The 20,639-nt window shown below is 48.3% G+C and overlaps 1 protein-coding gene across 1 annotated transcript; it reads left to right on the top strand.

Annotated features, from left to right (window-relative positions):
• Window positions 1-1,317: 1,317 nt before the first annotated feature.
• On the top strand, window positions 1,318-19,631 carry LOC133340931 (UBX domain-containing protein 7-like). Its single transcript, XM_061549438.1, has 13 exons — window positions 1,318-1,471; window positions 5,324-5,606; window positions 6,054-6,121; window positions 7,135-7,200; window positions 7,947-8,059; window positions 9,235-9,381; window positions 9,826-9,916; window positions 10,173-10,297; window positions 11,078-11,140; window positions 11,750-11,851; window positions 12,281-12,419; window positions 13,116-13,195; window positions 13,979-19,631. Exons 1-13 carry the CDS (start codon window positions 1,393-1,395, stop codon window positions 14,138-14,140), a joined length of 1,518 nt encoding a protein of 505 aa, XP_061405422.1. The 5' UTR covers window positions 1,318-1,392; the 3' UTR covers window positions 14,141-19,631.
• The last annotated feature ends 1,008 nt before the right edge of the window (window positions 19,632-20,639 follow it).

The following is a 20,639-nucleotide window of genomic DNA, read 5'->3' as shown; positions in this document are numbered from 1 at the left end:
CTAATCGGAGGTGCGGGGGAAGGACAACAAACCAAACACAAAACGCAATTCTAAAGAAATTTGTTTCAAATCTAGATTTAAAAGTGCATAGCTACAGTGGCTTCCGAATATTGGAAGGAAGAGCGTTCCAGACGGCCGCAGAAGCGCATCTGAAATCACGCGATGCGGTGACCGCCTTTGTTCGATGGTTAGCCAAAAGAACTGCGAGGTTGACCGGAGTTCGCGTGATGGTTTATACTCCTTGACGAGATCAGAAAGGTATTGTGGGTCATTTGTGGCAAGCACTTTGTGTGGTGTGAATGAGTGCAACCTTATCATGTATTCGTTCGGTAACCGGAAGCCAACGCAGCTCGGTGAGCACTGGTCGGACATGGTCGGATCTCGCACTCCCCGTCACGACACGTGCCAGAGAATTTTGAACACGCTGCTGCAGCTTGGTAATGGTTGTTTTTTTTGGCCAGACGTCTCGCTGCTGGATGAAGACCTCAACCACGGCGTGTCGGTCATGGGGATTTGTTTACCCAAAAACCTCCACCACGCTGGTGAGTGCGATTTGGTGAAGAGAGGGAACCCAGAACCGGTACCACGTGAAAGCCACGTGGCCGCCACGTGTTTAACATGTTCAGCGCACTCCGATAACTGGGAAGTCGCGGATTACAGGAGTTGCTGCGATTATAGGAGGGGGGCGAAGCGGAAACGACGGGGAGGGGCGGGAAGGGGCGGGGCGAGAAAGGGGGCGGGGCTGGAACCCACGCGCGTGCGCGTGTGGGGAGGTAGTGGGGCGGGGGTCAGTGGAGCGGGGGGGCAGTGGGGGGTCAGTGGGGCGGGGGGGGGCAGTGGGGCGGGGGGGGCAGTTGGGCGGTGGGGGGCAGTGGGGTGGGGGGCAGTGGGGCGGGGGGGGGGGCAGTGGGACGGGGGGCAGTGGGACGGGGGGGTGGGCAGTGGGGTGGGGGGGCAGTGGGGCGGGGGGGCAGTGGGGGTCAGTGGGGCGGGGGGGAGCAGTGGGGTGGGGGGGCAGTTGGGCGGTGGGGGGAGCAGTGGGGTGGGGGGGCAGTGGGGCGGGGGGGCAGTGGGGGGACCAGTGGGGTGGGGGGAGCAGTGGGGTGGGGGGGGCAGTTGGGCGGTGGGGGGGCAGTTGGGCGGTGGGGGGGCAGTGGGGTGGGGGGGGCAGTTGGGCAGGGCAGTTGGGCGGGGGGGGGGGGGCAGTGGGGGGGCAGTGGGGCGGGGGGGGGCAGTGGGGCAGTGGGGTGGGGGGCAGTTGGGCGGGGGAGGGGCAGTGGGGCGGGGGGTAAACCGCGCGCTCCGCCCTCACGCTCCGATTGGCCGCGCGCGACCTCTCGCCACGTGACGGAGCGCGGGCCAATCGGCGCGTCCGGCGAGCAGCGCGCGACCATGGCGGCGTCGTCGTCTCCCGCCAGCGGCGACGCGGAGTCGCTGGGCGCCATGGTGGGCGACTTCTGCGCGATCACCGGTAACGGAATCCCATCGCTCGCCGACACCCAACATCGCTTATCGTCTCTGGTCGTAGTCTTTTTAAAAATAATCAGCATAGCGATTGAAGTCGAACGGTAGCATCTTTGTTTATTTTCGAAATATTTAAATTTTTTTTTACCTCAGGCCTCTGCTACTCCGACCGTGGTGGCGTAATCAACGTCTTTGGTGGTGGCGGTTGTTGTTGTTGCTGCTGTTGTTGCTGTCGTTGTACACACAATGTAACAGTGATAGTTGTTTCGGGACTATCGTTCAAGGTGTTATTTATTCGCGGCACTGACGGTGATTAAGTTTTGAGAAGAGTTGATGTCAATGTTGTTGATGTGTCAGGCGGGGGTTGCGAATGTTGACTTGATCAGTCAAAGTATTTAATAATAATTTTTACGATAGGCTTATAATGATCAGCTTGCTCGTTTCTGTCAGATATATCTAACATTTATGCAGGCATTATGTTTAGCATTGTAGCCTACGATAGATATGTATGCGTGTGTATTTAGATTTGGTTGTGTGGCAAGTGCAGAATTTAGATTTAAGTTTTCGTAACAATATTTTTTACGTGGATTTTATAAGCTCATTATTTTTCGTAATTACTTATGAATGATAACTTTTAAGTACTGATAAAACCTCCAGTCCAAACCATCCACAAATGTTTAAAGTTAACAATATGAAGCAGTAATCTCGATGGTGCAGATAAAACGAGCACCACTTTACAGGAAGTCGACGGTGGTCGTCTCTTGAATGTACGAGGCCCGGGCATGGAAATGTGGAATGGCGTTTCTGGCAAAATGCTGTTTGTTTACGCAGTAAAAGTTTGACCTTAAATAATTAAGTATCAGAGCCTGGCATATTGTTAAGAATTCACACCGACTATCATCTTCATTCCTCTTGCTAGGTCAGTAAAATAAGTACTACTTTGTGGATTTATACAACACTGCAAGGACAGCAACTATCTTTGCAATTAAGCAAGAATGTGTAATTTTCAACAACTGGTTCGAAATCAGCAATGGTTAATCATATACGATGATGAGACCCTGTGTAGAATGTATACCCCCACCGTGCATAACAGGTGCTATAGGCTGGTGGGGGGACATGTGGTGGGCAGCAGAGTTCAGTGTGCCTCCCCGCTCTTACCACCCCACATTTGCCCAGCGTGGTGGAATATTGTGCTCATCCAGCAGTGGATTGATGGCTCATGGAAATCAAGCATGGTTGAGATTCTGATTGATTATGAATGACTGACCTCTGGCACAGGAATGTGGAATTTGCACCACATGGTTGGAAAGCAGTCAATATTATTATCAATCCCCTGCTGGGTGACTGCCACACAGGTCAGTTTGGCAGAAATTAAGCACTCACCTCTGTTTAGTGAGAAACCATAAAACTTACTTAAATACAGGAGAACCTTGCATGTGCAACTTGCCGGGGGGACATGTATTGGCAGGTAATTGAAAAGGTTAGATGTGTGAACAATCTGATAATTATAGAATATTACAATTAAACACGAGGCAAATACTGCACTGGTGGATATTTAATTGATGAATGCAGATATGTGATGGATTGGATATGCAACTGAATGTACAGTACAGAAATCTAAACTGTGTTCGCACTCTACATAATAAATGTTTAACATTTATTTTATTCTGAACGATTTTGTTCTTGCACGTTTACTCGGCACTTGATTTCGATTTCCGGCCACAGCTAACATCAGTGGCGAGTGATATCTGAACTAGTCTTGAAAATCCCTTTCACCAACTATAATGACCGACACGGCGATGTATGGTCAAACAACGGCAATGATCGAAAAGGTGTGTGAGGAAGCCAGAATTTAGCCGCACATTGATAATGGGCTGTACGTTTGTATGTATTTACTAGGCATGTAATGGCGCTTCAATCTATTAAATAAGATCGATTCTAGCAATTATGCAGACTAATGAACAAACAAAAATTGAGACGGGTATTACAATCTGAACAAGCAGAATGGCAGAATTAATTAAAACGTATATGATTATAAAATTCAATCGCAATCATGAACGTGACAATTCATTGAATAACTAGGGGGAGGTGTCAGTGATTTGTATCATGCCTCCTGTTTACCCCACCTCTCCCTTGCTTGGACATATTTTCTTAATGTATCCTAACCCGCTTTCAAATAAAGAACCTACTGTCACTGGTGTGTGTGTACAACGCAATGGTGTGTGTTTTTGCCTCACTTTCCCTCTCTCTGTTCCTCATTGTTAGCATTGTATCTGTATTTGTCTGTGCTTGCATTTCTATTGATATGATTTACTCTGTGGGCGAGCGTAGCTGTTTCTGTAGCTGTTTGTGACAGTGTATGTGTGGAGGGGCCTCCACTCGGACGACTCCGCCTTCAATGAGTACCGACCGCTGTGCATTAATATCAGCACTGGAGAGACACACGACTGCCAACATACTCCCCACCACACCACCCCCTTGTGTGTTGTGCCGACCTTAATAGGTGCTTGCAAACAGCACTTGCCCCAACCGCCTGTATTGCTACGAAGGGAAATGTTGTCTTTTGTGTGTTTGGTGATGCAGAGTGTTGTACGTAGCAGTACATACCTGTTGAACTGGGCTTTATCCCTGGCCATGATATATACAACAGTACTTACGAGGCCTAGGGATACGTGAGGCATCCAGCCTGGATGAGCCCAGGGCAGCCAAAGCCTAAAGCACCAAACAGATAAGGCCAGCCAACCAGGAGGGTTCAGGGTATCCAGGACAGATGAGGGCGAGAGAAGCTGCATGACAGCAAACAGAACCGGGGCAAATGAGACCCAGGGGAAGATGTGGGAGGAGTTGCGGTCCAAATGAATCCCACTGATAATGCCAATTATATTAAGAGGAAACCCTTTTTTTCAGGAGGGTCCTGCTTCATTGGGATGTTTGGTCAATTCTATTAGTTAATGGCTTTTTGTTGGAGGAAACCAGAGCAGACTAAGAATACAGTACCTACTAGACTTACCAAGGGGTGAACATAGCACTGGCTTCTGTCCGCACACTGCAGCCCCATGCCTGCAACACTCGATAAGTCCTGTCTTAACAAGCCTCAATTTTGCGTAGCATCTGGCTTCTCGTGATAGTGGGCATATTCAAGGATGGATATGGCTGTAGACTAAATCAATAAGGAATAGAATCATGCAAATGCAGGACTTTGGATTGCTTTCCACCGTGCTTTTATGCTCGGGAGTTTTTAAATAACGATATGTATTCAAACCGCATACAGAGATCATGTCACAAGCCACATGCCATTGTGAGATAATGACCCAAGGCGAATCCGTTTAGCGGAGGATTTTGTCTTCAAAGTTTTTGGGGAAGCCTCTAATCAATCCAGCCATTTTTTGTAGGGCAGATCAGTAATAGCAATGCAACTTTATCCTAAAGTTTTCCGAATTTGATTGTCTTTACAATGGTTATCGTGCCTTAACATTTCAGACAGACAAAGCTGATACATTCAAGCTTTCATCAACGTGTTATTAATAATCAAAGGTCTGGTATCTGAACCTTGTTACAACTATATTTGATATATTCTGCAGTTCGATGGTTGTGCCATCATTTACTTAATTGTTTATGCCAGTGGTTGCTCATTTATGTCATTAGTGTCTCAATAATAAAGAAATGTCTGGTGTCTGAAACTCATTCCCATTCCTCCCTCACCCTCCCTGATGAACCATATCTGCTTGTCCCCTCCTTCATGGCCTGTTTTGCTGGTTCCCTACCCCTCCCTGGTGATCTGTTCTTACTGGTTACCTCCCACCATCCTGATTATCTATTTCTGTGTGCTCTCTCCCCCCTCCCTGATGTTGAGTTGCAGGTGCATCTCAGGATGTGGCGCTACACATGCTGGAGGCGTGCGGCAATGAGTTGCACACGGCCGTCACCATGTTCCTCGACGGCGGCGCAGGCTCCGTGCCCACGGCCGCTGCCTCCCCGCTGGATGCCGCACACGGTCCCCCCGGCTCGTCGCGCTCGCATTCGCGGTCGCACACGCACGGGAGGGTGCACGCACCGCGCGCGCGACACGCCCTCAGCACCGCCACCGCGGCCACCATCGGCGCCGCGGCTGGCACGTCGCAACAGGCGGAAGACCTCGACGGGTGAGCGGGGCAACCGATTGGGCACGATTATCGGTTGATATCATGCGATGTTGGTTGCTCCATTGGTTGTGCTGTATATTGTTCAAATCTTCGGATGTTTTATTGTTTCGCACACTTGATTGAGTTCTGTAGGTAGCTCCAGCTTTCGGTTGCTCAATTGATTGATTTCTTGATTTCTTGATCGATTGTGCTGTGTGTGTGTGCACTTGCATTTACAGTATATGCTTTTATTTACCCGGTGACCTTCAATTCTGCTCACAGCCAACATCAGTGACAAATATGTGAACCGTTACTCAGCCTCTCCTAGGTGGCCTTGAATTATTACCTGGTGCTTTGTGTCAATATCCGCTTTGGGGACAGAATTTTCCCCAACAGCGTGTATGGATATACAGGTTGTGTGAGTGTGTATACGTGTCCCTGTGCGTCCGTGTGCACCTGTGTATGTAGAGGGGAGGTGCGGGCACCCATCCCACAGAAACAGGAGGTGCTGGTGGATCCAGAACCCATCTTTGGGGGTGAGTCCAGGGCAGTTTCCACTCCTCAGCCAGTTAGGCCACAGGCTCGCTGGAGAAATGCCACCATTGCATTAAGCGTTATGCCCAGCAAGCTGTCTCTGCTTTGGCGGGAAAATTCTAATGAATAATCAGATACCTTTACAAATTCGTTGCTTTACTATTATGGGACTTATTTTGGCATCCTGCTTCTCCCTGACAAAAGTTTCATTGATACGTTATTCCCTCCTGACTCAGGAGTGTAATATTTCACACCTCAAGTAATTTGATGAAAAGTGACAATTTTAGTCAACAATAGATTATTTTTAGCCACATTTTTGCTTTTTGATTTCTTTTGTCTTCCATAATATTTCGTCTTGTTTGTACAATTTTGTTCATTGCATTTACCTAAATGTATCACCATATGATTTGCATAATGCTGCATCGATTCATAATGTAACATTGTATCTAAAACATTCAATTGTGTGTATGAGAATCCATTATTGTCACTTTAAGATCAAATCACTTGGAAAGCAGGGTTAAACCTAAAACAGTTTTTATAGGCTTCTGTGGAGCTACGTTCTGGGCAGCAGAGGGCAGTGCATAAACATACATTGTGTGCAGTACTCTACTTCTGTGCTGCCGCTTAAATGCTCCTCACCTTAAGCCTCCACTGATCCGCATGGTGAAGTAAGGAAAAGGTATCCTCTACAATCTGCACGGCATAGGGGAGGCCCTCATCCAGCAGTAGATTGACAAAAAGGGCTGTATATGTGCACGTGTTACATTTAGACCAATGGAGTTAGCAACATTTTACAAACGAGATGTAAAAAAGCATAAGTATCGATTCAAGGAAGTCTATAAAATCACGGCAATCTAAACGGTTACATTCTGTAAAAATCTATGGGTGGATGGGGGTCAATTGCCACATGCTTACTGTGCCCCTCCACTGGCTGAGAAACCCCCTGCGGTTGTAAAAGCGGCTTCCATCAATGCCAGGGCATGTGACGTTTGTGTCTCCCTCTTTGACGTTTCAGCCCCCAAGCGAAGCCGACTCTCGCAGTCGGTGTTCGACGGATTCCGAGACTTCCAGACCGAAGCGAGTAAGTACAAAAACTCGCTCGCTCTTTCACTCGCTCGCCGTGCTCCATTGCGTTTTCATCGCAGCGTCATAACTGTAACAGCCTCATTACTGTCATGAACAGTAACCGTGGGAGTGTCAGCATCATCATCAGCAACAGCAGTAGTATTGTTGGAATCAGCAGCAGAAGTAGCAAAAGTAGGAGTGTGATGCATCATCATCTGCAGCAGTAGCACTAGAATGGTCACTTCTCAACACAAGAATTGTTAAGTGCTGTGAGGCAGATGTCGGCATGGTGGCAGTTGGTTGTCAGGTGGCATTTGGAAGTTGCTGGGTGCCAGTTAGCAAGTTGAGGTTAGCTGCTGCTTCTTGGCAGTTATCAGGCGGCTCAGTGGTAGAGGAAGCGGCCTGCAATCAGGAAAGTCAAGAGTGGTTGTCCTATGGATAGACTTGCATCTGCCATAGGAATGTGAAATTACACCACTTGCTCAGGGCTGTACATAGCAGATGAGCACTGCCTCAATACTTATTTGAGTAAGAAAATTGAGTTATGGGTTATTGAGTACCAGGTGGCGGTCAGTGGTTGCTCAGTGGCGGATAGAGTAAAATTTGGCAATTGGAAGTTGCGCAGTGGTCATTGCTGTGTCACAGTTGTCAAGTAGCAGATCTTGGTTGCTTGGTGGCAGTTTCTAGGTTGCAGGTAGTGGTTACCAGGAAACGGTTGCAGTTGACGTGTTGCGGTGGGTAACTCACCGTTGCTCTCCACAGTCAGGCAGGAGCAGGAGCTTCTGAACGGTGGAGCAGTCGATAGGAGGTTAAAGACGCTCGCCGACCTCTTCAGACCGCCCATCGACCTCATGCACAAGGGCACCTTCGAGACGGTGAGTTAGGGGCAAAGGGGGGAGTGGCATTGTGAGGAGCCACTTGATGCACAAAAGTCATTGTGTAGTGATGCTGAAATGATTACTAATTTTATGGAAGTCTGTTCGTTACAGTGATTTGGTTTGTATAGAGCTGTTCAGTTAAGTGGCTTCATCTGTTTTCTTAGATGTCCCTCTGTTGAAATGGCTTCATTTGTATAAAATATAGATTTTTTTCATCATGCCAACTTCATGAATTTTCATCGAGATTTATAAATAAAAAATACTATTTTCAAAGAGGTCTGTTCATTCATTTGGGAGTCATTCACTTTCTTACATTGCTAATGCTTTCATCTCAAAGCCTGACAAAGACACTCTTAGGATTGTTATTGTGCATTGCTTAAACAAGTAGGTTAATAAATACATGCATCTCTTCCAGGAGGATCCAGCATTGGGATGTTTGGCCTTTTCCAAATTGTTACTCTCACCGAGCCAGTCAAAGGCACCCTTAGGATTCATAGGGTTAGTCTGCAATTGAGAAGGCTGTGTGGCTCAAAGGTCCAGAGTGCTGAGTTTGCACCATTCAGATCCTGGGTTCGAATCCCAAAAATTGCCTGTGATGAAACCAATTTTTCAAGTGTAGTGAGGTAAAGTTGGCTTGGTCACCATTGGCTGTACAAAATAAAACATCAACGTAGACTTGGTTTTTCCCTTGATTTGGTCAAATTAAATCTCTCGGTGTCAAAGATATCAGTGTTACTGTCATGCAATAAACATTACTCTCAGTGGAAGGGCGAGTGGGAAATTCCTGTCACTTAGTTTGTGAATCGGAAGCAATCTCAGTGGTAACTCTGTGGTGTCCGCTTGTGTGGGCCGACCATGGCTTGCCGTGTTGTAGCCATGGGCCTGCGAGGTGGCCAGGAGATGGCATTGCTGAGTGTTATCGCTCGGTGCGTGTGGTGGGTTTTCTCCAGTTTATCCATTTTCCTCACACGTGAAGCCAAACGCGAATAGAGTTGGCCAAACATCCCAAGGTAGCAGGACCTTCCTGAACAGGAGTCTCCTGACAAGGCGCCAATATCACAAGCAGGATCAAATTGGGGAAGAAGATAATATGTAAAGAGAATTGGGTGGCACTGCTTACATTCTTTACTCCTTGCCCTTTTCCCACCATGAATGCGCACTGGGCTCGGCAGGCAAAGAAGACGGGGCAGTCGCAGCGCAAGTGGCTCATGGTGAATATCCAAAATGTGCAGGACTTCTCCTGCCAGTGTCTCAACCGCGACGTGTGGAGCCACGAGGCAGTCAAGGCTGTCATCCGTGAGCACTTCATCTTCTGGCAGGTGAGGCCACTGCACCCAATCACAGTTGCTCACATGCTGGAGCTCTCTCTCGATAAATGTACACCTCACTCATTCGCTTGCTTAGTCCATTTAAGCCCCTTTCTAGATCTGTCACTTGCATGAATGCTCACCCATTCGTCTTATAGATAGCTCAGTGTCTACCCATTTGGTCACCCAATTTCTCACCCCTCGTTCAGTCACACGACCTATAGCTTGATCACTTGCCTCATGATTTAATCATTCATCTTTCCCTGATCACTCACGTCTTTCATTACTCACTTGCAGCTCTTTCACTTTACACTCATGGTCTCATCTGATTGCTCACACGACCCCCCCCCCCCCCCACCGTTGCTCATTCATATCCTGATTTCTCTCATCTTTGTACACGTGCGCTAACATGCCTTAATGCGTTTGTTTGCATCGCCGGTGTGTTTGCCCGTTCAGGTTTATCACGACAGTGAGGAGGGGCAGAGGTACATGCAGTTCTACAAGCTGACGGAATTCCCATACGTGTCCGTGCTTGACCCTAGGACAGGCAAGCGTGCAATATGCCCACATGCGCAACTATTAACGCATTCACACATGCAAAGACACACCCACCGCTATTAACACATATGCGCACAAACAGCGTTAACATGTACACACGGCGCTTCGGATTGCAAGTGGTGGTGGCGGCATCTTAGAGGAGGCCTTCATCCAGCAGGCGGATTTGACCGTGCCTGCTGATGATGAATGGTTAGCGGTGTGAGCCTGGTGCCGACTGTTTTTGTTTTCCACGTGCGCACACGCAGGGGAGAAACTCCTCGAGTGCCATCGGCTCGACGCCAACTCGCTGCTTGAGCTCGTCACCGAGTTCCTATCCACGTACAACCTCAACGAGGCCTCACCGGGGAAACCAAAGAAACGCTCGCGCACGGTAACTTCGCCACTCTCTCGGCACTGTTCAACCAGGAGACACTCGCTGGGTCTCGAAAGACCCTTCATCAGGAGGGTCCCACTAAGATTTTGCAGCGGGGGCGACGATTGTTATTCGTTTCCCACTAACTTTTCAAATTTGGCATATTTTGGATTGTGATACCAGCACACAATGGCCGACTGTTTTTAGAATAATGTTGCGGGATCTTTTAACTTTTAACGACCGCTGTGAGGCTGGTGGCACGTTTTACGGTTAATACACGCACAGGGGTGCAATTGGCGGACTGTACCTCAGTAAATCTGGCTCGGATGATCAAATCGGTGATGGGACAACCTGCGATGGGCAAGTTTTTGGTGTATATTAAGTAACGATGGTGATGAGAACATGGCACGGATGTCTTCAATACGATGGTTGTTAAATAAAAACAAATTTCATCGAATGTTGATTCCAGAAGTCATGGAATCCACATTTGTTTAAGGGTCTTCCAAAAGCCCCCAATATTTGCAGGACACGTTATATATCTGCCCACGGTACATCGAAGATGCTCTGGAAACCACAAGGAGGAAATGTCATTGTTTGGATCGTTGCACTAAACTTGATTATTGTTGCTTACGTAAATAGCACCGTTGTTCTCCTGTGTCACCCAGTAAAAACTGCCAAGTCTAGACCAGGCATTATTAATTATGCTTCTCTCTGGGTTACGCGTGTCTGCTTCATTGTGATATCCCCACAACACGCACACACCACGTGACGCCCTCCCATCTGGGCCTGTTCTCCCAGGCGAGCCTGATAGATGCTAGCGAGGACAGTCAGCTGGAAGCCGCTATTCAGGCTTCACTTCAGGTGAGTGTGGGCCTCGCAGCGATGGCTGTCGCATGGTTTAATCGCGCATGCTTCTTTACATTGGGGGCTGAACAAGAATCGTTTGGGTTGTCAGTCAATTTGGCGGGTTTGCTTCCGCAACTCCCATTAGCACTGGATGGCTTAGTACGGTGCGAAAGAAGTTCAATGTACATGTATACCAAGTTATGTTGTGTCTTTAAGTAATGCCGTGCCATTCAGAGTTTTGCCGAATTGCCTTGTGTGGTACGTAAAATTGTCATGTCACGCCGAATCACATCATGCCTCGTCAAGTCGCACTAGTGTGTAATGCCAAGTTATGTCTTGCTCTGCCTTGTCGAGCGATGCTCTGTTTTCCCGAGTTATTCCATATCTTACCGAGTTTTGCCTTGCGTCTTTGGCAAGTCATGCTGTATCTTTCTAATTCTTGCCGTGTCTCACGAAGTCATGTCTCACCAAGCCGAGTCATGCTTTGTGTTACCGAGCCATGCTCTATCTTTCTAATTCATGTCGTGTCTTGCGGAGTCATGTCTCACCAAGCCTTGACGAGCGCTGCTGTGTTTTGCCAAGTTGCAACGATCTGTGCTGATTCGGCCGTGCCGGTCCCCCCAGGAGACGCACTACGGGCCGTCGGCCGCCCCCTCTCCTCCCCACTCGTCAGGGGCCCCCTCTGACGATGACAACGACGACGATGACGACGAGATCGACAATGAGGTGCCGTGTGCGCGAGGTGGCGTGTGTGTTTGTACGTGTGTGTGTACGTGTTGATACTTACACGTGCATGTGTGTTTGAGTGTCTTCATACCTACATGTGACTGAGCAATTTGTGCGTTTGTATTTGCACTTCAAAGGTACATGTTTATGTATGTGCTGTCTGTGTGTGCTTGTGTATTTGCTGCTTGTGCGTACATACGTGTGTGTGTGCACTGTGTGTGCGTACGTACCGCTTGTGCCTGCATGTGTGTGTGTCCTCCCTATGTCTGCATACCTGTGTGTTTATGTGCACTGTGTGCATTCTGTGTGCTGTGTGTGCATACGCGCGTGTGCTGCCTGTGTGCGTGTGCTGCCTGTGTGCATGCCTGCGTGCGTGCGTGCGCCTCCACACTGCGTGCGTGTGTATGCACCGTCTGCGCATAAGTGCAGGTGGCGGAGGGCAGTGCGGGCGGTGCAGCTCGGACTTGTGAAGACGACGACGACGACGATGAAGACGTCTGCGTCGACTCCACCGAGGGCTCCAACCCGGCGTGGGAGGACAGCGGCAGCGCGGGGGGAGAGGAGAAAGGTGATGGAGCGTGGGGGTGCTCTCTTTATTCGATCAAGAAGCCAGCGCCAGACAGCACACATGCTCGCACACAAATAAGTTATGGGATAGCGAAATATATTTTTGAAAATCTCAACAAACTCGCAATTATTATGACTGACATGTAGCGGAGTAAAAATGTACGTGTACAGGTGCAGCCCTTTGTTAAACCACCACTCGATAAGGGCCTCCGCACGCCATGCGAGTTGTGGGGGTTATTAGATCTCATTTCAACTCCACGGCTCAGTAGGTTGGTGCAAATCACCCCCGTGACCCGCATGGCATGGGTAGGATTTTATGCAGCAGTGGATTGACAAAAATTCTGTACATGGTCATGAAATTGTCTCAGGCTTCAGGTCTCCTGGGCTCATGGGTGTGTGTATGTGCTTGCCGTCCCTGTCGGTGTGTACGTGTTTTATATTTATAGAGCGCCTTCACTCAAGGTGCTTAACGCGGTTTAAAAAAACGGGGTCGTGCAAGGTTTGAGGAATGAGTGAACACGATCGAGCGTATTTAGGGGTCACAAAAGGTAAGGGGAGGGATGGGAAGTAGTGGAGGTGCGAAGGGAGGGAAGAGAATGGGAAACAGAGAAGTGTTAAGTTTTAAGAGAGGAATGGAAGGCGGTTAAGGAAGGGGACTGCTCAATGTACGTGTGTACGTGTCTGTCTCTGTCCTCAGGCCCCCAGTCTCGGCTCATGGTTCGATTCCCAGATGGGAAACGCGAGCAGGTGGTGATGGCGGCAGAGGCAACGTTAACGGTGAGTGAGCACAAAGCACGCACGCACCCTAGAGCACACGACAGGTACACAGAGTTCACGCGAATGGCGCACGCACACTCGAATACACACGCACACTCGAATACACACGCACACCCTGCACATAGACACTCTCGCAACATGCACACACCCACATATAGATTCATACGTATGTGCACCACAAAACACACCAACGAATATTGTACACACACACACCACATCTCCACTCTTATCTTTAAAACGTGCACAGCATATGCATGCACCACATAGAACCATACTCGTACACCACGAAAACATAAATATACACACGTGTACCACCATCACATTTCGCACACACGAATACAAATGTGTACAAACATTAAAAGTATACTGACATCGCACACAAACGAAATATGTGCATGTGATGAAGATTCAGCTGTTACTACTTTTGTAAGCCCCACACTCACATACTCACACACTTACACACTCACACACTCACACACTTACACACTCACACACTTACACATGCATAAATCACATACACTAGCAACACTCGTGCACACGCATGCAAATACATGTACACATCTACCTACATATGTGTACATATGCACTCTCTCTCACAAAGACAAAGATCCCCAGACAATGTGTATGTAGCCTTATAGGCTGTTGGGGAAAGTGCTCTTAATGAGCACCAACTACACGTACACTCTTTGGTACGCACACGGATCTCGCGTAGATTCTAACGACAATCCAATCCTCTCCTGCACCGCCCCTCCTCCTGCACCACCCCTCCTCCTGCACCACCAGGCCCTGCTGAGCCTAGTTGAGGCACGCGGTTTCCCAGGCGACCGCTTTGAGCTCGTCACCAACTTCCCACGGCGGAAGCTGGCGGCACTGGGAGGAGACACGACGCTACGGCAGGCAGGCCTCTTCCCCCACGAGACCGTCTTCGTGCAGGAGAGGGTGTGATGGCCTCCATCACGCCTCGTCCTCACCTCATTTCCCATCGTCCCGTCGTTTTTTCCGTTCTCCACAGCGTCCGCCTCGTGGGCTCGGCTCGGTTGTACGATGGAAAAGAAGTATGATGCGTATGCCACCCGTACCATGCCGCCGCTCCCCCGCCCCGTGCTGGCTCGGCTCGGTTGTATGATGGATAGAAATACTCGGCGAGCCGAGGCAACGCAGGGCCCTCGTGGTACGGGTGATTTTTCACCGACTGTTTGCCATGCTGAGCCAGAACTGAATCATCGTACTACGCTAGCCTTGTGACATTGAATCTGGCTTGGGGCAAAACAGGGCCAGCGGTGGTGGGGCTAATGACGCGTTGATTGCGTGGGATGTGAGTCCTGGTCAACTGCGCGACAGCAACGGCACGGCTCACCATCTACAGTGGAAAACAACCAGGGAACCTCCTGAGCCGAGCTGGCTTGGCAGGGTTGTATTGTCGAAAAGAGGTGTGAGAGACAGGGTATGGCTGGCAACACCTCTTTTGCTTCGTTGAATTCCAAGGCAGAGCTGGGGTCGATTGTAATCGGGGCTTCATATTAGCTGGGTCTGTTTGGTTACCAGCCATGTGCCACCTACTCCACTGTCTACCAGCAACCCGGAAAATATTGACATTTTAAGTCCTGATCATAATTATGATTACAGCTCTATTGTTTGGCAAGTTTCCAATTACAATCGACCCTCTCCGATTAGCTCGGTTGGCTACGTACGGTGTGAAAGAAGTTCTACATACGTCCAAGGTAATCGGGGTGAGGGAAGACCCAGATAACACAGGTAATGCTGAACATGTAAATGCAGCTTCAGAAACGTTTTGAGTGTTTTTTCTGCCTCGCAAAGTAATCGGTTTACTTGTTTGTGATGTATTTTGGTCACGAGGCCACTCGGCTCATCCTTAGTGAGGAGCAGATAATTCAACCAGCAAGCATAAACATTATTTATTTTTCCACAAGCACGTTAAATCGACAGTTCGCCCACTTATGATAGACAGTAGTGAATGCAATTCGTTACCAATTGCCACAATTGCAATTGTTATCGACCCTAGTTGTGATCCAGTGTCAATGTCATCGCATCTTTCTACCCAAACGAGCGTGAGACACACTCATCTCTTTAGGCTGTTCTTAGACATGGGTGGAAATTACACATTCTCATGGTGGGGCCAAGTTCATCCACGGGATAATCACTCGCGGTGTAACAATGTTGCTTAAAAGTGATTGTGATGCTCACGATATTCGTGCCGCATGATGTTATAAGAAGCACAATGACCGTACGTTGGGTTCATTGGCGGGACAGCTGCAGCCATCCAGAAGTACTGAACATCACGATATGTATTAAAAAAAAGATGATCAAATCATGACCCCTGGCATCATACCAAATCATTGAACCGCGAGACGGGGACAATTCATTACCGAGCTAATAATGTTTTAGCTTCCACCGAGTTGCCCTTATTCCAGGGTAAGAAGTTTCAAAGTCGGAGCGTGTGCCTGCTCATTGGCCAACTCTCATGGGGTGGCTTGCAGGGGCTCATAATGGCTGTGTCGGAGACACTGAGCTGACACCGTTGAGATCCTGGCTTTTATTATGGATTTTAGCTGCCCAGCCATGATTAATCCACATTCTGAAGTGTATTGAGTTGATGACCTTAGTTCGATCACCGATGACCCGCACACGAAACACGTCACGGGAAATGTATTCCAGTGATGGACAGTTGAATAAAATCTTAGTTTGGCTGCCAAGCAACCAACCACCATCTCTACCGCAGTGCATGTGCGCTAGTGCGGTGCCCCGAGTGTGCTTTGCAAAGCGACGAGCCCTCGATGGCGGGCACGGGAAGGTGCACCATCATGCTGTGTGCGGCTGTAGAGGCATTTGAAGGGATCTCGGTGGTAGTGAGATGATGTCCTTTTCCACACGCCATTCTTTTCACAGGTGATGTTACAATGCTCCCCGAAGGAATATTGTTTTGCCTAATAATAGCACGACTATTGGAATATAGATTTTGATTGCCATTATTGCGTATACAATGGCGATGAAAAGAATACATCGGAAATGTGATTTTCTCAGTAACGAGGCTTCGCACCCAATGTTGGTGGACACCCCATGAGATCTCGGCTTGGCTGAGCCTCCGTAAATGGAGTGAATGCAGGCGCGTGTGTGTTTCGGGTTGTGCTTGTCTTGAGAACGACTGTAATTGATGCCTTTCCGTGACCAATCTATCCGCTCGGCGTTCTTGCATTTTGAACGCTGCATGCACAAAGATTCTGCCGTTTTATATTTGAGGCGTTTTCTTTTTCATCTTGGGAGTTTTTGTTTTCTGACCAGAACGATCGATGTTTTATTTTATTTGCGCACGTGTTTGCGTCGTACGGGACCAGACGTCCGGGTTGCGTTTCCCCGTCTGACCGCGTGTTTCAGTTCCCACGTGAAGGGTTGGTGTTATAACTGCGTGGGTCCATCCTCTTTTCACCCACTCCCCTCTCTGCCCCCCCCCTCCCTTCCTAATCCACCTCTCATTTATTATCCCCCCACTTTTGCTTGGGGTTTCAAGAGAGGCTATTTTTTAAGTAGAATATATGATGTTAACCTAGTTTAGTCCCACCAGTTTGACCTAAACAGGTTTTGACAAACCAGGTAAAAAAAAAATTCTCAATGATAATTACAGTAGATTCTCGATTATCTGCGTGCAGATTATCCGATTTGCGGATTAACCTCGCGCCTGAGATTTTGACAACAATTAATAACCGAACGAATATGTGCTTCGGTTCATCCGAAAACCACGTCATTACCTCTACAGTACAGTAGTTGCGTATCTTTACAACCGTGCATGGAGTTTAATTGATTTTGATTGTCGTAGTTCTGCTATCCACTTAGTGGGTGGAGTCTTCTGCGCAGGAGCAATAAACTATCACTCAACACGCGCGTCGATCGGTCGATCGTTGGTTGTTGCCATAGAGATCCGCGAGCATTGTATAATTTTTGATTATCCGAAATTTTTAATTAACCGCGGCCGTCATCCCCATCATTCGCGCGGATAATCGAGAGGCTACTGTGTATCCCTCCCCAAAGAGGCAGTGGTGTTTTAAACGTTTTGAGTAAAGTGGTAGTGTTAACCCATTGATCGCATGAACCCACGTGAAAAAGAGCTGGTGTGTAGGCCTGTGGACGATTCACTGTCAACTTTCACAATTCGATTCAGCAATTTGTTGTCCAGTTCTGCCTCTATACTGTGTCTCTTCTGTCTCCTCTATGCTGTCTTCTGTATTGTCCGTCTCATCTGTATGTAGGTCCCTTGTTTTTAGCTTTCATCTGCCTCATGCCATTATCCTGAAAGTATAATTTGCATACAACTTGCGTATACGTTGCATACATCATCAGTAATTGATTGGAATACATGGTTCAGTGTATGTATTGTGTCTCGTGAGAGTCGATGTTGATTGATGAATTATGCATCTGATAACGTGAGGCCACGCGTCCGTGACAAAAGGGAGATCTGGTGGGTAAGAGGCCGTTTTTGCACCTAACTCTGTGGAGTCAGACATTCGATGTTTTGATGACGGAGGTCACCATGCGTTGATATTTTACTTCTCTATTGCCAATTATTGCCATCCATCCACCACGCTGCGCGATTTTGCGTTTACATGCGAATTGTTACATGCATTGTATTTTTTAGGCTGTTCCAGTTTTTAATATCCAAGGGGACCCACTGGCTGCCACCACAGTTGGCGATGCGGGCCATGGAAACAGTAACCCCTGCCCCCTGCGTATCGTGTGTTGAGACACGCCGCTGTCCTGCGATGTGCTGTTACCATCGATCACAATCGGGTTTGGGATCCAAGATGACGTTTGGTAATAGGGATGGAGGGGGGGCAGAATTATTAAATGGCAGCATCAGTGTTTCCTACTGCGTTGCCAAACGGACACGGGACTGAGGGAAAGCCCCTCCTCGCGCAGGTGTGAGATTGGGATATTCACTTGGACTCGCTTTGCCCCAACCATATCCCAAACTATATAACCTTAGACATAAAATTGGAGCTAATGTTAGCCCTTATGCGAACACTTCCAAATTCCATCGCTCGAGCCCTTTTGCTAATAGTAGTCCCAAACCAGAGGTCGGCAATCTGTGGCTCTAAGCACTGCTTCGTGACGTTATTCATTAAGAACTGTCTCGGATTCACATGCATTGGCAGCTCTTAAAATATTCAGGTTTTTTTTTACTGAAATCGAATCAAATGGCTCGTTATTTTGGTTGCCGACCCCTGCCCTTAACCATAACCCTAACATGCCAAACCATATCCCGAACTTTATTCAAAACCTTAACCCTCGCACCAACTCTTACGATTGGTGTGGTTGTGCACGCCTGTGAAACAGGGCTTTGGAGGCAAGGGTTGTGGATCACAGAGTTATGAAACTCCCAAACCCGCTGGGCTGCGAGGTGGCCAGGAGATGGCAGCACAGCAAGTGGGTTCATGAACCAATTTATGGGACCATTGAGTGTTATGTCCCCTCTTATGTTTTGTGGGTTTTCTCTGGGCACTCAAATTTCTTCCACATCAAGCAAACCACTCCATAAAAAATGAATTGACCAAACTATGTAAAAACATAACTACGATGATTACAACTCGAACCCTACCCTTAATATGAACTCTTACTATCCCCTAACCGCCCTATCAGTAATAATTTCCATTACCCAACACTAACAGTATAACCAGGGGTGTAATGATGCATTGAATCAGTCGTGAAATGGAATCGACGTCTATTCGTATAGGTCGTATGTAATGGGTGCAGCTTGTCCATGCACCCGCTACTTTCATCCTGCCCCATAAGTATGTTGAACTTCTTTCGCGCCGTACGTGGCCAACAGTGCTAATCGGAGGTGCCCCATCATCACGTTGCTGCCCCATAATCACGTTTCGCCAACTCGAGCTCGGGGGTGCGGATCTCGGCAGGCCGTAGGTAGGAACCGACCTGCGACTTCATTTCACACGGCCCTCGGCCCTCATCATGAGCCATTGTAAGCATCTTAGCTGTGCTAATCGGGTACTAGAGGCGAACATCTTTGACCTGCCGACACTTCTGTTTTTAACTATATCACGCTCAGCCTCTTGCAGTCACAGACGTGTCCGAGGTGTGTGTGTGTGCGTGCGTGTTAATGTGTGGTTGCCCACCAGAGGTATTGAAGGACCTCGCAAAGGAAAAGATTGCTCAACCCTGCTCTAAACCTGATGCGCCTACTCCCAATCTCGAGCCCCATCTCTAAACCTGGCCCTAAGCCCATATGTAGCCCCCCCGTGTTCTCTTGTGACTGCGTTCTGGGCACGTGTAAATGCACGCGCGTTCCACATGTACATACACACACGCGCGGCCCCGTGTCACCTTGAATGTGGCGTGTAGTTTAAACTGTACATATGGTTAAGTGACATTTGATGAGATGATATGATAATAAAATGCTTTGTTTTCAGATGACATGTCCTTGGATATTATTTGTTTAATCGTCGGTCGTTAATCTTGAGCCTCTTAATGATATCTCGACCGGAATGCGCCCTCTCTCGACAGATCTCAGAACCTGCGTAGTGCTTGGATGGGCGACTACCATGCGGAATAGGTTGTTGTGCAGGCTGTCGTGGGGCGACGTGATGGGCAACAGCGGGCGGTGCAATACGATGTTGTACTCTACTGACGTGCTCCCAACGGCTATGCTACCCGCATGGGAAAAGCTAAAGGCAGATGGCGATAAGACTTAAGATGTTGCCCTTGAAGGATGTGTCACCTTTGTAACAAGCAGAGAGATTTCAATATCTTGGAAAAGCCACCCAGTAGTGGATAGAGAATGACTGATGATGAAAAAGCATAACACCTAAAGCCAGATGGTGGTGATGCTGAGAATGTGGTGGATATAATAGCTTAGCTGAGACGCGAGGGGAAATGTACCACGAGTTGATGTGGGCCAGTCACGTGTGGCTTCATATGGCTGCCGCTGTGACCATCCAGAGCGCTGGGATGTTTGAACGATTCCGCTGGAATATTTGAAATAATTCTTGACAGTCGGAGCGGTTTCAACTTTATGGGTCTCATCAGCAGTCAGACTCGTTCAACATTCTGATGGATAATTAATGAGATCTTATTGTCTCAAGCACTCCTTGTTAAATGAGACCCCATTCACCGCAAAATGCAACACTAATGTTTTTTTTTAAATATATAGCCTCATTCATGCCAATATCTTGCAATCACTGAGGAACCACCACACACAAGCGGGGAGGCAGTCGTCAGGCGATGAGTCGGTGCCAATAATTGCCCGAGCTTTGCAATCCTCTTAAGATTATATTTTCAGCCAATAATGAGTGTTTATGCATGTCCGAGGAATCGGGAGCCACCGGATAAAAGCCCAAGTCTGCCATGGGACAACACTCCATTCCCATTCCATAGGGACAGATGGAGATCAGTCCTCACTGCTGTAGTGGCTTCTGGC

This window comes from Lethenteron reissneri, chromosome 2 (genome assembly GCF_015708825.2).
Source record: "Lethenteron reissneri isolate LAM-NWPU_2019-01 chromosome 2, ASM1570882v1, whole genome shotgun sequence".
In the NCBI taxonomy this organism is placed as follows: Eukaryota; Metazoa; Chordata; class Hyperoartia; order Petromyzontiformes; family Petromyzontidae; genus Lethenteron; species Lethenteron reissneri.
Note: the sequence above shows the minus strand (reverse complement) of the source record. Positions and strands in the feature narration are given on the sequence as shown.

Coding starts and splice junctions, on each gene's coding strand:
- LOC133340931 (XM_061549438.1), top strand. CDS start 1,393: ATGGCGGCGTCGTCGTCTCCCGCCAGCGGCGACGCGGAGTCGCTGGGC. Junction 5,607..6,053: donor CAGGCGGAAGACCTCGACGG/GTGAGCGGGGCA, acceptor CTGTGTATGTAG/AGGGGAGGTGCGGGCACCCA. Junction 8,060..9,234: donor ACAAGGGCACCTTCGAGACG/GTGAGTTAGGGG, acceptor TGGGCTCGGCAG/GCAAAGAAGACGGGGCAGTC.